At 41.5% G+C, this 18009-nt stretch overlaps 1 protein-coding gene across 1 annotated transcript; it reads left to right on the plus strand.

The window, feature by feature from the left end:
• Positions 1-263: 263 nt before the first annotated feature.
• Positions 264-4605, plus strand: cbx5 (chromobox homolog 5 (HP1 alpha homolog, Drosophila)). The gene is made up of 5 exons (XM_014018377.1): positions 264-368; positions 877-1064; positions 1191-1434; positions 2324-2424; positions 3527-4605. The coding sequence occupies exons 2-5, from the start codon at positions 937-939 to the stop codon at positions 3666-3668; spliced, it is 615 nt and encodes a 204-aa protein (XP_013873831.1). The 5' UTR covers positions 264-368; positions 877-936; the 3' UTR covers positions 3669-4605.
• The last annotated feature ends 13404 nt before the right edge of the window (positions 4606-18009 follow it).

The following is an 18009-nucleotide window of genomic DNA, read 5'->3' on the forward strand; positions in this document are numbered from 1 at the left end:
CGTTTGTACTTTTTGGCAAGGGTGTTATAGGGTCTATGTCCKTGCTTTTTACTCCCTAATTTCTTCACGCTTTATTTATGATTCGTGCCAATTATGCCCATTTTAAATACAAATCGTGCTCTACATCTTATCCATAGAAAATAAAATCACAGGTCAGGTTTTCGRAACAAACATGGAGGTTATCAGCTGTGGAGGGGCGGTACGTTCATTGTGCGCCTTTTAACGCGCGCTTTTTGCGCACAGCCCCCTTTATCTGTTACAKGCTACATGCTAAAGCAGCCTCTGCTTCGGCCTCGCTGCTGATTCACAATAGACCAAGCATTTCGCGGCGGTTTACGCCTAAATCCGCTGTTTTGTACGACAGTAGGGTAAGTGATTGGTTGCTTATAATTGTGACTTATGGTGTCGCCGAATAAGATTTGTAATTTGATGTTTTAGCGGCTCGTTCAAGTCACGCATTAGCTTCTAAGCTATCTGTTAGCAAGTTTGTGTTAGCTCACGACAGCATCGTTTTCATCATTTCGGTGTTCGCGTCATGTGCGCTTTATGTTAAAGCAGTTTGAGAAAATGCTTTTTAAAATCAGCTTCGAGGGATAACAAACCATTATGCCTTTTATAATATTTGTGTTTGCAATGAATGTTGAGCCTGTTGCAGACTATCAGCGACGGTGCAGCCTCTTTGCCTTTACAGATACACGTCCAACCACGTTGTGAAGTTTTACTCTTTAGTCCCGCAGATGTGCAGCTTGCGAATGCTCCGAACTTCGATTTGTTTAGAAGAAATTGCGTTTGCGTGCACTGTTTTAATGCATATTAGTGAGCAGTCTGGAACCAGTGTTTTTAACAATGTCCTTTTTGTATTTTGCTCTCGAACAGGGAAGTGCAGCTATCGGCCTGTTGCTGTAACCTGATTTTTGTGAAGCACCTAACTTTGCAATGGGCAAAAAGTCTCGCGAAGAAGAGTCCTCATCTGATGAGGAAGAATATGTTGTGGAGAAGGTGCTGGACAGGAGGGTGGTGAAAGGCAGGGTCGAGTTCTACCTGAAGTGGAAAGGATACTCAGAGTAAGTTTGGAAGCTGCACTCTTAAATCTCAGAAAACATTTTATTAGTAAGAATCACGTCAAGGGTACTAAAATAACTTTATTTTATAGANCAATTTGCACTGACTTGTTCCATCATCCCTTCCAGCAAGCACAACACATGGGAGCCAGAGAAGAATCTGGACTGCCCTGAACTTATTTCAGAGTTCATGAAGACGTACAAAAAGGGCAGCAGTGCTGCTGCCACACCTAGCAGTGGGGGCAGCAAAACAAGCACAAGCTCCTCTGGACGCTCCAAAGATTCCAGCAGCTCAAAGAAGAGGGTTTCAGAAGAGGAGGAGGAGGAGGAGGATGAAGAGGAGGGTGCTAGTAAGTCCAAGAAGAAGAAAGAGGTAAAGTGGATCGCGGCTATGTTTGTAGTGCAAACATCCATTGGTACTGATCACCTGTGTGTTTTTTTGTTGTTGTTTTTTTTGTGTGTGTGTGTGCGTGTTACATTTGCAAGTCAGAAGTAGCTCCTTCCCCCTTGATTAAATTTCTTAGGTCAACGACTCAGTTTAAATGTGGGCGGCATGTTATTAGAAAAACTTGCAAAGTTATTGTCAAATATTATAACAACCTTCCATTGCAATAAACTWCTTTCCTCACTCGAAACTTTCCCTTCTATTATCACTGTCATCTAAACCAGGTGTGAGCATGTGGGCCAGTGAGTCTGTTCAACTGATCAAATATTTAACCAGCTTTATTGCATTCTAAGTAGTCATTGGTAAAATTAAAATTTAGATTGTCATAAAAGTATACATTTGCWGTGTATAGTGTAAWTTTAGTTTAATTGGTTATTAGCATTTGTTGTCTCGTTTTAAGATTGTATAAAAGCTGCTTATCTACATCACTAAATAGACTTGATTGTATACTTGGCCTGGGAATGGTATGCATTGAGTTTTTGTCTTGCTGTTTTGTTGCCTTATCTACATTTAAACCCTCTTTAACAACCTCTTTCTGCAAATCTGGATTGTTGCTGATCTTGAAAGTGAGGGGGGAAAGTTATAGTGGGGAATCTTATGCTTTGAAAAAGAAAAAAAGTTTTAAACTTTTTTTTCTCTCTGTTCACTTGGCAGCAGTGACATTACAGCAGTCTGAATGCCTATAAAGGTGTGCCTGTGAACTAACAAATGAATATTAAATAATTTCATGGCAAAACATGCATCCTATGTTGCCACTTTTTTTAAATTAGTGTTCAGCTGTTTTTGAAATTTCAAGGTGCCTTTTTCTGTGTTTCAGGATGAAATTTTAGTTGCACGTGGCTTYGAGAGGGGCCTTGAACCAGAGAAGATTATTGGAGCAACTGACTCGTGTGGAGACTTAATGTTCCTCATGAAGTGGTAAGTTTTCTTTATGATGGTAAATGTAGGAGAAAAAACAAAACAATTCTAAGTACCACAGCTTAAAAAAAACTTTTTAATCTATTAGAATGCATTCAGTTACCTCTAATATTAAAACCATTTGACTAGATTGATTTAAGACACCCATGTTTGCATGTGAGCATAAACAAAGTTAGTTTTAGTAAACTTTTGATGTTTTTTATCTTATTTTTTATTTGCAAATATATTTTAGTTTACTCCACCATGACTGACATTTGGACCATAGCTTTTTTTTATTTCTACTTATTTTTTCCTTACAATGGTTGAGGCTTAAATTTTTCTGAACAACTTATGGCCTCTCTTGGCCWAATGTTGCAGTTTGCAGGAATATAGCACCCCCTGTCTTTTGAAAATTGAAGAATAGTGATTGGTGTTGGGAGCCATTTTCATTTTTAGAGGACTTTTGAAAACAGTGTCTGTTATGATGGAGATAACCGTAATAGGTGCTGACATTTTTATTAAATTTATTTTATTTTATTTTTTGCTTGGTTTGACTAGTTTTCTGTGAATTAAGAATTGTTTTTCTGATGTGACACTATTGCCCTCTTTATTTTTAAGATGTTACCCTTCAGGATTGTGTGAGAACTTTGCCAGTCTGTTTTTCTGACTGCCTTCAAGATTGAATGCTCTTTTAAAATGYCACTTTATTGTGTCATTTCTACTGGCAAATTACTTATTAGCAGCAGTAATAGCTGTCCARTCATATAAACAATCAGCCACATCATAAAACTTTATGCAATTTCATATKATTTAATTTTACACATGTAGTACATTATCACTTGTGGTCGTTAAAGTCCCATTGCTGATGGGGTGGTTTTAACACAGCTCAGATTTCATAAATATTTTATTAGAATGCGTAGTAAATTCATTGGGAATGTAAAAAGAAACTGTCTTTTTTTTTGTTTTGTTTTGTAACTTCAAAAGAAAAAAATGTAAAGCTAATGATRCGAACGCTAATATCCTCCTGTGTATGTTTGTTCTTGAATTGGTATATTTTAATTATTCAGGTCTTTTAACTTGGTGTGTTGATCTAGTACGAATGYATCCAATCTCTCTCTTACAGGAAAGACTCTGACGAGGCAGATCTCGTACTTGCCAAGGAGGCCAATCATAAGTGCCCGCAGATTGTCATAGCCTTCTATGAGGAGCGTCTCACCTGGCATGAAGACGGTGACAAGAAGGAGAAGGATGCCGTCAGTGCGTGAGTGTATCACCTCCGGAGCAAACCTCCACTGCAGGGACTACCTTGAGTCAGACATTTTTTTTTCCACCAAAACTCCCTCACCGTTTTACCATGTTCGGCAATGACAACAAGATGGCAGACACGGTTATAGTGTGTGTAATGTGTGTTTTTCTCCATCCGTGTCCCACTGGAACACGATGGCCCAGACTGCTGAGGGGGATCCATCATGTAGGAGGAGAAACTGTAGTGGATGTGGGTGATATGCTACTGGGGAAAGTTTCTACTGTATTGTCTCTGTATTCATGAACCTTTTTTAAATATCTTGACATATATGTTTTAGTGCTTTCAGGATGTGATTATCACAGTCGAAATAAAAGTCGTGGTGCAAATTGTTACTTTTTAAATGCCTAAATTTTGTCTCCAATGTTTTTAATGTTTCACTTCTTATAAAAACACAACAAAAAAAAGGCTTACTATTGTATGTTCAGGAAGCAACACTTTTCTGACTGTGTAATTGCATCCTTCTTTTTTTAAAAACTTTTGTCTTGTAGATTTTTTTTCTCTCCCCCCCCCTTCTGCATTATTTTTGACCAGGCTATAATTACTACATTTAAAACCTTGTCTATGCTTAGTGTTCCATTTTTTTTATATATATACTTTTTTTGTCTTACAAGTTTCATTACATGAATCTGATAAGTTTCACTGGTTAAAGAAAAACAATAAAACATTTTACTCAGCTCTGTGCGTTTTTCATTGAGCAAAGTGTTAATTTAGTTTCTAGAGTTTTCACAGGTTAGACAATCTTCACTGTTCACAAAATCAGATATTCACGGTTATGACTGGTTTTTGTCACCTTGTAGTTTAAAAAAAATCCCAGACTTTGTGACCAATGTTGACACCCATTAAGTATTGTAAAAAGTATGTTTTTCATTTTAGAAATAAAATGGTTTTACAAGGTTTCTTGTATTCAATCAGAACTCTTTTTATTAACCATTTAGTAAATAAAGACTGAATTTTGGCTTTCTGAACAGAAATTGTCACTTTACCCTTTGATGCATCAAATCCACATGAAGTTCCATGGTGCTTAGTTGGGTTTTTGTGTTTTAAATTCTGTTCTTAAAAACTTTCTGCTGAACTGCCATATTTTTTTAAAGKTCCCCTGTGTCAAAGAAATGTTACGTGTACTGTAGCACCCTTTTAATAAACATTCAATGTTAACATTTCAGTCAGGTTTCTTTTCTTTTAGTAGCCCATGTGGCTGTTTTTTTATTAATGTAGTTAAATAAAACTAGTTTTAATAAAGTTAAACCAGTTACAGATTGGCGTTACTAATCTTGTTTTTGGGGACTGAATTTCCAGGAATTAAATTCAGATTATTGAAACCTTACCAAATGATTTTGAAACGCACTAGCTACCATTCCCCAGCAGATGGCGCTGTTGTTTAATATCGACATAGACTTAAATACAAAGATCGCTGTTCTATAGAACCTCCTTGAATATCGACGCAAAAACACTTTATTTTTGTAGAACGTATAGGCCAAAGTAAGTTCAAACGATTTTAATCGCTCTTTAAAACACTTCAGTAATTTTTGTGCGTGTGAAGCATGTTTTCAAAGAGTCATCTTGTGCTCTAACATCTACTGAAGTAGCATTTCGCTCCTCAAGCTTATTGTAAAAAATGTGTTAAAATACTTTTTATTGTATGAGCGATGAACACATGAAATAGGTTTATTTATTTGAGCTGTCCCCAAAATAGCTTCTAGGCAAATAGTTGAAAACAATACAATAAATAAATAAATAATCAGTACATACATATACTGTATACTGTATATAATGAAGATTGGGAGAAAGTGATACATTCTCTTATTTTTAAATTTTATTCATATTTTTCAAAACTTATTCTATTAAGATCACAAATTATTTACAATGACAAAATCAAGTAGCCTATACAATAACACAAACTCATATTTAATGCTCAAAGGCCATTCATGACTTCACATTGAAAATCAAACGAAAGATCACAGACAATGGCAGATAGTTATGTTTTTGTTTTTTTAACTTCTATCTCCTTTAATCTTTTTTCTCCTTTTATAGCATCCTTTTCTGAAATCCACACATAGGCCCATCTACTCAGTGACTATGTCGAAAGTGATGGAATTTTCCTTGCAAAAAGCCTTTTACATTCCAAATGGAATGCAAAGGTCACTAGTAAATATCCAGCCCCTGGGACCATTAAGCTGGGCAAAGGCAGGGAGCAGCAGGCTGTTTTATGGAGCTTGTAGATGTCTTCTGACAAACCCGGGCCAATGGGTTTGGTATGGGGAAAGCCTCTGAGGTGCTCACTGGATTCCTGCCAGTGACACGGTAAACACAGATGAGATCCCATATTACATTGCAAGTTAGGGGAGAAAACAGAATAAGACATCAATGAAGATGAGAGAAAAATCTGATTTGTGTCGAAYGTGTTTAAGCAAGGAAGAACTGAAAGATGGTTGTGCTTAATATGTTTTTTTGGACACAATTTTGGATGTTGATCCATCTGAAAATGCAGCATGTTTTATTTTTATTTTGTCCACCTCTGTCTTGCAGAGTGTGGTATTCCATGTCTTGATGGCGATTATGTGTTGCTATATATWTTTTTATTTATTCACAACAGGCTCTTTGCACTTCAAACACACTACCCCCACCCCTCCACTACCACCACCACCACCACACACACAAACACCACCATCTCCAACTTCTGGTGCAAATGAGTTCCACGGGGTATAGCCCACAGCAGAGGTGGGTCGTCTTGCAGCACATTACAATAAATGAGTGCCGTAGGAGCTACTGTGCAGCTGTGGTGAGGGAAAGGGACTGACGCAGTGGGTCTAATCAGAGTTACACTTTGCTCAAGGATACCACAAAAACAACAAACATATAAAGACGCTTTCATGATGACACCCCTCCAACCTATGACACAGTGCAGTGAAAAACAAAAACAAAACAAACAGAAAAAAACCACACAAAGAAACTGAAGAATGACAACACGACATGGGATTTGTTTTTGCTGGTTGCATTTTGATTAAAGAAAAAAAAAGTCTAACTGTCTTGTCGTCCCTCTGCACCGAGCACAGATCTGTATGAAGGTGATCACAAAGTGATGCTCGGATTTGCGTTGCTGTCACACTTGATGTGCAGTGGAGCACCTTTTAGACAAAACCTATACGTTTTTCCTTCTGCACCACAGCTCTAACCACCACCCTTCTGCTGGCTGTGTTTCCCCTTCACCACCACCCCTCCTCCTCCCTCCTCCCTTCATCTCCTCTTCCCACCAGGGGGTAAGAGTTATAGCTGCCATAAAAGGCAGGTAATGCATTGTTAACTAATTCTGTCTGCTCAGAGCTGATATATCCTCTGCTCTAAATCTGGTGCTTCCAATAAAATGCAAATGCTARTGCTTGCCCTCCATGCACCGATATCATTTTTAACAGGCCAGAGGTAAATGCTGGGGAGAGGGGTTGGGTGGGCCAGAGATGGTCTGTGACACGGTGGGGCTTCTAGCTTTCACGGTACATTGTGTCATAAAGGAGACCCCGAGACCCACTGACCAGCAGAGCGAGCGAGTGCGAACACGGCTGCCGCCGGTGTACACATGAAGCCATGCCAATACATTTCTGCTCGATTATGGTTGCAAGAGGAAGAGAAGTGCTCGCTGAAACTGATCATTATTGAGGAAAAACCCAGGACAAGAAGCTTTTCTCTCATTCAACATAAAAAAAAAAACAAAAGCCAATTAGCCTGCGGATGTAATGCATCATATTTCCATGTTAATAGTAGTGTCACACTTYGTGTAACCTTGGGCTTCTAAATATTGATCCACTTCTAGATTTTCAATTATCCTGTGCCGTTTTTTCTGCCATCTGGTAAGGACCAGTGATTTGTGTTCCTTCATATCTGCAGGCCTGTCTTGTAATTAGACCATAAATTAATTTGCACAGAAAAGAGAGCAAAAAAAGATTGAAGGCATTAAGCAAAGTCTGCGGTGGATAGAGACAGAAAATCATAGGAAAACCCAGCGCAGTGTTTTATTTACTAGAATAGGATAATTGGATTACAAATTCCAACGCCATAACTTTTTTTCCCCTCCCAGTGTCTGTGTCACTTGTTTTGCTTTCAGCTATTTCAAAAACATGCGCCTAATGATTTCTTGCAATTCCCTTCRTCAATACGTGGCTAGAAATCATCCACGGACGTGAATATTCCTAATTGCTTGCAGGGCAACAAGGAAACGATGGAGAAAAATTGGATACATTAGTGTCAAAAATGTATGTGAAACTTTGCAAAACAATCTATCAATGGGTTTAAAATAACCCCCCAATGAGGACCGCTTCAAATCAAGCTCTTATTTACAGCACGGCTCAAGCAGAGGTCCTTAAAAAAACAATGCATCTTTATTGATTTTAAATTGGTGGCACAAGTTCTACAGCAAGATTAGCTCATTGTCCCCCTGCTGTTAAATTACACATAGCAACTGGGGCTGTCGCTGCACAGTGTCTAAGCATCACACTGACTGCTCACTTTGCCATGTGGAAACTCACATTAGACAAGCCTAAGTTGGTTGTTGAAAGCCATTAAGAGGAACATTTTGTCAGAGAACAACCTTCTCCTGTGCTAGAGAATGCTAAATCTGCAGGGTCTGGGTTTAAACACTGTGTACAAACATAAGCAGGAAGTCTAGCTTCCATAAGGGAAACCGCCTGCATAACCCTGCCCTGAACAATATCTTATTCAGCAGGGCTTACAGCACGCTCTGATCACATCTCGACAGGCTGGCAGTGGGCGGAGGCAAGGTCAGCCCACCTGCTCCCCCATCACACAGCCCCTCAGCCTGGAGGAAACACACCCCGCTGCCGTGCTGGTATATAGACAGCATGTGTCCCTGAATTTATGACGGCGACTTATTGGCGGCCTTTCGCGTTAAAAGTCATCTTGAGTTTCCCCCGGCCTGGCTGTATGTGTGGCGGGCGTTAATCCATTAACATTCGGAGCAGACACGCACCGAGGCGTGGCTCCCTGCCAGCCTCTGAGCACCGACGGTCTTTTTGACCCAACGCTGACCACGGCATTCTCCCCGCCTGCCTGTGCCCCCGCTGGCCACAGCCAACCTTGACACAAAGCAGAGCTGTAAACTATCTAATGTTACACTGTATATCAACGTGAAGTATTATGTGCTCGAGGTAGTGTATGCAAGACTTACAGCCAAGTAAGTCAAGTCCAGCTGTGAAAAATCACATCTGCGTGCTGAGGAACTCTGCAAGTTACAAGACGCCAAATGAACATTAGGTTTCAGTCGTTTCTATTTCTAACAAAGATTAGGGTTCAGAGAGGCCATGAAATCCCTCTGATTATCTGTTGTGGTATTTATTTCAAGAGGAGATGAGGAGGTTCGTATTAACTGATCCACGAGGAACAGTTCTGGCAGAACTTGAAATGCTGCAAGGCTTACGCCCAGGCCTCGGAATAAAAAAAAGACTTTTTCAACAATATGAGCCGCTCTGCTGCTAGATGTGACTCCTGAACTGATTAGAATTTTACTGTCTTATAAAGCCRTGATAAATACTTTATAAAGCCACACTGCATAACAAATCTAACACATAAAAGAAGGCATAGATGTTATGCCGCACACGATAAGGGGGCTCCTGGCAGGTTCTTGAATGGGTTTTATAATTCAATATTACAACCACCACCCTTGTAAGAGCCCTGTCATCTCTCAAGGCCCACAGAATATATAAGTTAAACACACATTCAAGTGCTATTAGTCTAGTCCATTACACTGATTAGCAGTAAACACATTTGTAGTAAAACTTAGGTGGATGTTCTYGCACGCTAATTCATGAGTGAGTCTCAGTGAAATATAATGTGCCTTAGATGATGTACGTCTGAGGGCGCTTTTACTCAAGGGATCTGTGACACATGTGGCCCAATTCATCCAAACAGCTCACGTCTAAACACCAAGTCGTTCGTTTCAACCACCAGCAGAAATAAACCCAGACTCAGCCGTGTGATGGAAGAGAGAGGGGGTACAGTAGATGTGAAAGAATCTGAGAAGCTGAGCAGACCAAGCACAGACACCTCTTTATTGTATGGCCTGCTTCTTCCCAATTTGTCTAACTTTTTTTTTTTTTTTGCTTGACTGTTATCCATATCATTCTCTGTTACTCTTTTAATTTTACCACTTTTTTTCTTGCCTGAAATCTGTTCCCCATGCACCAAAATGCATGTTACATAAGCATTACTGGAATGTTTATTAGTCGGTTTTAACAGAAAGCTTTTATTCTTTTGACAAAGTCAGAACCATTAGAGGGAGAACAGGAAGAACAAGAATGAGTGGATCATCTGTTTCCACTTTTGACCTTTTTGTTCTGGCATGTACACACCTGGCTCGGTTTAGAATGCTGTTTGTGTCAAATACTGCTGTTAGTTTTATCCGAACTGCTTCACTTTGATGATTCTTTCTCAAAAATTATTTTGCACATTTTGTCAGAAATTAGTCATGATGTCAGTGCAAAGAGACGACTTGCAGTCAGTGCAACCCATTGAGTGCATCTGCGCCTTGAAACTTAAACTTTTATTGTTTTGCAAAACAGTTAACACATTCTGTAAATTTTAAAAGGCAAAGAAAAACAACTTTGCCTAATAAAGGCTGCGTCATTTCAAAATGACATCTTTAAGGGACGTTTTAGAACCAACTATGTGAAAATCTATGTCAGATGTGTTGCCTTGATGATGGGAAGGGCAAATCACGGCCACCTCAGACTCTGAGCTGCTCATCTGTTTCCTATTGGAGGAAGTAATGCTGGCAGGAAAGCAGGAGCAGTAGATGAAGGAGGGCCGGGATAGAGCAACTGTAAAAAGAGAGCTAAGATGTAGGGAAACAGGAAATGACTGTGTGACCCACTGGGTCCACTTACAACCTTGCCAGAACCCCCTGGCCACAGCCAACCTACTGCGCCAGCAGTTTCCATCACCTGCTGCTTCTGGTTCCTGCACATAAATCCAGGTGCTCCTAAATAAAGCTCTCTTTCTGCAGGAGCCACATGGAGCCAGGAGAAAAGGCAACGAGCTGGAGAGGGCTGCACCAAAACATGCAGAGAAGCTCTGCATGGAGAGGGGGTGCACGGAAACATCTACTGCTGCRTATGAATCTAGAAAGCTGGGTCTCTCTCTAAGTCCCCTACTAGTTCAAAGTGCCATTTTATTATTTCCACCCTTTAATTAAAATAAACCAGACCATTTAAAATAAAGTTGGTGCATCATTTTATTGCTGTTTACTTGCTGCTAGGTATTAATATTTGCATGATCCACAGGGAATGAGGCCCACTCTAGCTCTTCACTGCCCCCTGACAAACTGAGTGGGTGCTGCATCTTATAGCTGATAAACCTAGAAATCATCTTCGACTCCAGCCGGAGGTCTTTACAGTACCTCCAGCGCTCTCTGGTGATGGATTAATGCACTRTTGTTGTCATTTTATTGCCATTTTATTGCCCTGGTGCAATTTACCAGGCTTTATGTGCCTCCTCTGTCCTGCAATGGGCCGCGCAAGCGCATGAGAGCAGCATTCCCGAACAAAGGCCAGCTCTCACCCAAGGACTGCGCATGAGCATCACACACTCCCCAACACGAGGCATCATATACACACACCCAGCTACACACAAACACAATCTAAATCAAAAAATGCAATTCATTTGAACATAAATAGGGTGCTAAACAAGTGAGAGGATGAAAGCCCCAGTAGTGAATCTTTCAGCCATCTGATGGACTTCACATTCACCGCTGCTGTGTTTCATATTTACCACCTGAGGGCAACATCCCTCAACTGGCCTGCAGCTGCAGCCTGATGCAGCAGCTCACATTCATTAAACATTATCATATGTTGGAATATGTAGTATCTTGTTCAAAGGAATAAGCTGCGATCTGAGAATTGCAACATTTAAAATTTGAGGTTATTGGAGGTTTGTTGAGACAAAATAGATCATCATTTTTTTCTTCTGGTCTTACTTTGTTTTAATGTCTGAATTGTGCAATTGAAATGATGGATTTTGACTTTTTTCAAAATGGTGGAATGATAGATAAGCATTTAATCTTTCCACAGAGCCCACAAACACAGGGAAACACATTTTACGTGTTATTACTACACAGTCCTAAAGTAAACAGACCCACCCACAGATGCATTGCACAGCTGCTGATGTGAGGTTGCTGTTCCAACAGGTGGAGAAGTTTTGCGATATAGCTTGCCAAACTTTTGTCATTCTCATGCTGTGGGGAAAGCACTCGCATAGCTAGTTCCTACTGGTGAAAAAAACAAAGCACTTGATTTGTGTGTTTGCTGATATATTTCTTTTACATCTGTTCTTGATTTTACTTCCATTTGGAAAATAAATGGACACAAATGATCTTCTTTAATTGTAAAAGTAATATTGCAACAATCAAATTTGGTAAACTGTGCAATACATTGCGAATGGGGGGACAAATCATGTGATCATGGCAAGTAACATCCACCAGAGGGAGCACAGATGCTGTCAAATTGAAGAGAGCTTGGTTAAAAACATAAACACATCTGGCTGCAACTATCATATTGAAAGAAAACCTCACAATTGCTTTACCTGAATTAAAAATTTAATGTACATCCTCAGATTTGAATATAACGTATTAAGACATCTTTGATTCCATTTGTGAATACGTGGCCGCCTTTCTGTGTGTTTCAGTCACATCTTTAGAGAAAAGTACAATATTTGCAAGGACCTGTAGTCTCCGGGTCTCTCACGCTCTTAGAGCTGCTGATCCATCACTCTTAATGGAAGAAGATAAGTTTCAGCCGGAGAAAGAGCAAACAGACAAAAGCTATAGGATTTATGAGGGATGTCGAAGTGGAACTCCCAGCTGTGGGCCTTGATCTAAGCTGGTCTGTGGCTAGTCTGGTCTAGGCTACGCCCTGGGCTGGGGTCATCCACGTACACACACCCTAACACACACATTAACCCGAGATCCACATCACATCCCCAAAACGCAATTCTTTTTGTTGAAGCTTTTGAAGTTCCCTGCACCCCACCCCCCTTCCTTTCGTCTTTGGATGTACTTTTGCACTTCTATCTTTTTCAGTTCCTGCTGAGATGTGGGTGGTGAAATATGGAGTGGACCCTGTTACATGTTAGCTTGGGAGATAACCAAAGTGTAAATTATGTGGGAGTCTCTGGCCGGCCTTATTTATGAGAGTCCTGTCAGGTGTTTAGGTGTTGGAGTGAGATGTGTGGCTTAAATCGTTTACTTCGCTGTAAATCAGGTCATGCGGGCCACATCTGTTTGGATGGTGTGTGTTTACCCTTGTGTGCCTGTGTCTGGGCTTTTGTTTTGGCTGGAAGACAATGTGAGGCCTGAACTGTGATAATGTCAAGACGTAAGTGTTAATGCTTTGTTGTGCGTGTGTTTGTACGTTTGATTTGTCTGGAGGCCGTCATGGCTGCTGCGGTACAGATGGGACGGAACACTATAGCTTGTGTTATTATGCCATCTGAGTAACAAAGATCCCKTTTATAGATCCCCTCAACACCCACACCTGCCATCACCRCTTCACTTTATGAGCAAACATGAAACCAACTCAGAGCCTCTTCTGCTTCTTTTGTGGTGTTCCTGTCTGTCTTTGTCCTGCACATATCGTGTATAGGGGTATAGCTGTGAATCTCGCTACTACTAATTATAACTCTGCAGGTAGTTAGACCTGTCACTGAATGATGAATGCTTGTGTTCAGACAAAAGACCTGCAGCCCACAGGTTGAGCAGACCAGGTCATTGTTACCATTGTCCCCAACAAGACACCTCTGACTGTGTGAACTTTATATCTGCTCCTCTTTTCTGTATTATCTGTCCTTTGACTCTGCCCTTCTTTTAAAGCACGACAATGCCGTGGGACTCGGCTGGGACGTTTTGTCCCTCCCGAGTGGGAGAGCATCACCTCTTAAAGTGAGACCAAAGGTGAAAAAGGGAAGGCTTKAAGGCAACAGTGGAGGAGATGTGAGACAAGTTGAGGTTGAAAGGGGTTAAGAGCATGAAAGAGCATGAGACAAGAGAACTCCAGAGAGAGAGAGAGATCAAGAGGATAAAATGAAGGAGTGTAGAAGGAGGAGGAGGAGAGCGAGGGAGCAGGAACAGACGATGATGCGCTGGAGGCAGGTACATCTGCATTCTCTCCAAACACAGCATAGGCCCTGTCTTTAGGTGTCTCTATCCCAGCAGCACTCTTTGGCAGATTTATGGCCCCAGCTTTTGTGTGTGTGTGCAAGGGAGCAGCGGGGATAAGTCGAGAGCAGAAGACACGAGGTACAAGACAGAGAGGGAATGTGAGTAGAGGTGAAGGGCGATGAGCAAAGCGGCGGCCATGTTGCATTCCATTGATATCAGAATCCCAGTCTCTGCCATATTTCATCCATCTCCTCTTCTTTTAGTTTTAGCTTCTATTCCTCTCCTTACCCTCTCTCTGGCTCATCGTACTGCTCTTCACTTGCYGCTCTTGGCCCTTAGTTGCTTTGCCTGGGTCTCTGGCTTTAAAGCCCTCTCAGGGGCGTAAATCTGTCTCCCCGTCTCAGGAGATTTCCTGGGGCAATGTAGACTCAACAAAGCCTGGTCAGTGGGAGGACCAAATGTTACACACAAACACACAGAGTCACTTTTGTGCTTTAATCTTTGTGAGGTATCTCTTGACATTATGTATTCTGTGTCCTGCTAGCATACACAACCACAAGCCTTATTCTAAACTGCACCTTGATCCTGCCTTATCTAACCGTTAACAGTTAAATTAGCCTTTGAAAAGCCTTTGAAAAGGCTTTCAGGAAAAACAGGGGCCAAGTCTAAGTTTTTCCTTTTGACTACTACATCTGTATTGTTTTTATTCCTATGCAGAAAAAGCCATGATGTGAGTATTTTCATTGTGGTTTTGTTTGGGAGCTTCTGTGAAAACAACCAAATTTGGCTGCTCCTTGTCAAACCGTGAAACCACTGTTTGTGTTTGTGTTTCTACAGGACACCCTACCCCCAAACTTTTGTCCAGAGGGGCTGTCCAGACAAGCTTGTTGTCTCTTTATTTTCCCTCTTCTCTGTCTTTTTTCCCTCCCCTCCCTGCCTCTCTCTCTCTCTCTGCTTTATTGCACTTGATTCTAAGCGCGTCCATTCCTGAGATGGCTCAGATAGCAGCTGAAGCTAAATTGCCCATCATAAAGCATCTGCAATAGCAATGGAGCTCTCAGGGAGGAACTGCTGCAAGGGGGTACGAGGTGGTTAGAGCTGACTGTGAAAATACAAGGTCCTTTTTCTAATCTTCAAATGCGGAATATGAACTCTGTTTCAACATCCACAAATCACAAGGCCCTTCCTTAAACATTAAACGATTCTGTTGCATGATCGATTTGCTGAGTGCCTCCTAAATCAGTTTTATGCTTATAATATTCAGGAACATTTGGCTATTTGACTGTGTGGGTTTTGGAGAAAAGTGATGGAAAATCAAAAGTAAAATGATCTAATGGTATTTCGGGACRCCAAAATGCTTTTGCATGATAGTACTAATTACTCACACAAGACAGGATAGTTAGAGTGAGATGATGTGATTTATGGGGCAGTCATATATTTGGCTTTGCTATGTTCCTGTCAGATGCTTGACAGATAGATGACTGCCGGGCCGTAATTGGGGTTCTTGTTTGTATCTTTCCTCATGTAACAACAAGGGCACTTCCTGGCCTTGACTGTAGAGGGTGCACCTGTGAACCCCCCGTGCCAGCATGACAAGAGATTTTTCTTTCACACAGGAAAAGTTGACGCGGGAGAAAGAAGAGACGAGGAAGTGATGTTTCGGTGCAGATGCATGAAAGGTTACTGCAGTTCCCTTCCCACTCTGCCTGCATGTCTGATCAGTTATGTCGCTGCAGGGCTCTGCATTGACTCATCTCAGGAACAGAGCATCTGTGTGTGGCATTTGTAGCAATAAATTTCTTGACATTGAGCCAAAATAACCCCCCAAGCTGCCAAATTAATCTCAGCAAAAGATTTTGAGCAGTCAACACTGCACTATGGCCAAAAGATGGAAAGATAGGGACACAGAACTGCAGTGTATTCCAGTGGGAAAATCCCTCGATGTCCGATGACTGCTGCCTACAGTGTGTTCTATCAAAACTGCAATATTATTGCTCTTGAGCTGACTGTGAAATAGAAGAATTCAAAAGGACCACAGGAGCAAGACGGGGCCAGCAGTCCGCTTGGCAGGACCTCCGGTGTGATCATCATCCAGTGGAGGAGTGACGCCTCTCGCTCCCTGCCTCCTCCTGCCTCCCAGCTAGCCTTGGCCTGTGACAGATGGGCCCAATGACAGCAGGACGCAACAACCTGCAATTGAACATTCTCCTGCGATTTGTCAATGTCTGTGGTGGCGTTTCACTCTCAGGAAAGCACACAGGGACACACGTACCTTCATGCACACCCTCACATTAAGTCATTTCACAAGCATTAGAAGAATCGGGGCCAGGAACGCCTCCTCGCGTTTGGGAAATGCTTCAGATACCTGTTGCAGGTGTCTGTGCGTGCCCTGTTTGTTTTCTGCACACAGGCCTAGTCCACGTAGTTAAAAAAAAAAAAAGACAGACAGATAACTGCAGGCTAGTTCTCTGGTGGGAACCAGCTGCATACAGAGGCTGCCTTGTGTTTTGGTGGAGTTCATCTCTTTCCTGCAGTTCTCTGTTTTCACCACATGGTGTCACCTCATCCACAAAGAGCTCACATGACTTCAAGCTCGGTGGTGGCTTTATTTTCCGCTTTGGTGGCAGTGCTATGGTGTATCACAGCAAAATGAAATAGGAAAAAAAAGGACATAAATGTGTCTGCTGCATGCAGGGTTTAATGAAGTCAGCCTTGCCAGTACATTAGGAACAAAGGCAGCAAAGAGAAAGGCACTGAAGGACAACTCACAAACAGTTCCAAAATAAAAAGTGAGATAGAGTATGAATGGTGAGCCTTCTCAATGAAAAGCAGCACACCAGATGTCAAAAAATAAAGATTTATTTCCCAAGGAACAGGCTTTTTATGGTCAAGCTTCTCCATAATGGCGACAGCAGAGTGTAGTAATATGGCATGTAAAGAATGGGATTCAATAGATGCAGTTGTTCATTCATCTTGTTTAAGTGGATAGAATAATGACCACTGACTGCTTTGTGTTTGAATCACTCAGGTTGGCTTATTTTTATATATTTTTTTGTGCAAAGTAGTGGATGAAGATGAATAAATGTCAAACATGACTTCACACAGTCCAGACCATCATATCATGCCATATAACTTGCTGCAATAGCCTTTAGCGTGTAAATTATCCAAAGCTCAGTGCAGAAACTATACTCTTTGTTAGATCTGCATCAGTGGAAATTATAAAACAATACAGCTGTCTTTACTTGCTTGTTGCAAACTAATGATCACTTGGCTCCTCAGCCATGAAAGCATGATGCAAATTAATGGTTTCAATCAATCAACTGGTCAATTTCATAGCCATCAAGCTTTGCCAAGGATCATGTGCATTCTCCACTCTTCTCCTTCAGGATAGGCCAGGAGAACGTCGGATGATTTATGGTCTCTGCGTGTGCTGCATACATTTATAAATATACTATATGTGCACGTGGGCAAACATGAACATTTCGGAAGCAAACGCAGTGCACCGAACACACAAGAGTCCCTGCAGAGTGCACACAGAATGCACATGTAGCACACACGCATGCAGACATTCCAAAAGGATGAGTCACAGCAGGGGGTTGATCACGTGAGGACGCACAGAGGATGAGCACAGAGGGAGCTCTTCAGTGTACACTGAGCATGCTGATGACACATGCAGCTACACAGAGCACATGAAGCGCATCCAGTGATGATCGAGGACTTCATCCAGCTCATTCATACATGTGGCTTACACATGTGAAGAAACAGCCTGCACAAACTATCAAAAAAAAGGCTCCAATGAAAGGGACACCTGCACACACATAAGCTGCCTTCTTCATACATTTTCCAGTTATACATATATGCTAAATCTTATTTATGCATACATGCATGTGTATACATAAACCGTGAGCCAAGTACAGGGGCTTGTTGTTAGCGTGTTGTTCCAGTGCTGTGGCTTGTGGGCCTGTCTGCAGGGCTGATCGATGGTCTTTTACTGCTTCCCCAGGATTATCGGTCGAGTTCACCAGGAGGGGAAGGCAATTCATCAGGACGCAGCGGAGAGAGAACGAAAGAGAGAGAGAGAGAGAGAGAGAGAGAGAGAGAGAGAGAGAGAGAGAGAGAGAGAGAGAGAGAGAGAGAGAGAGAG

The sequence above is a fragment of the Austrofundulus limnaeus genome, unplaced genomic scaffold (genome assembly GCF_001266775.1).
Source record: "Austrofundulus limnaeus strain Quisiro unplaced genomic scaffold, Austrofundulus_limnaeus-1.0 Scaffold3, whole genome shotgun sequence".
Taxonomy (NCBI): Eukaryota; Metazoa; Chordata; class Actinopteri; order Cyprinodontiformes; family Rivulidae; genus Austrofundulus; species Austrofundulus limnaeus.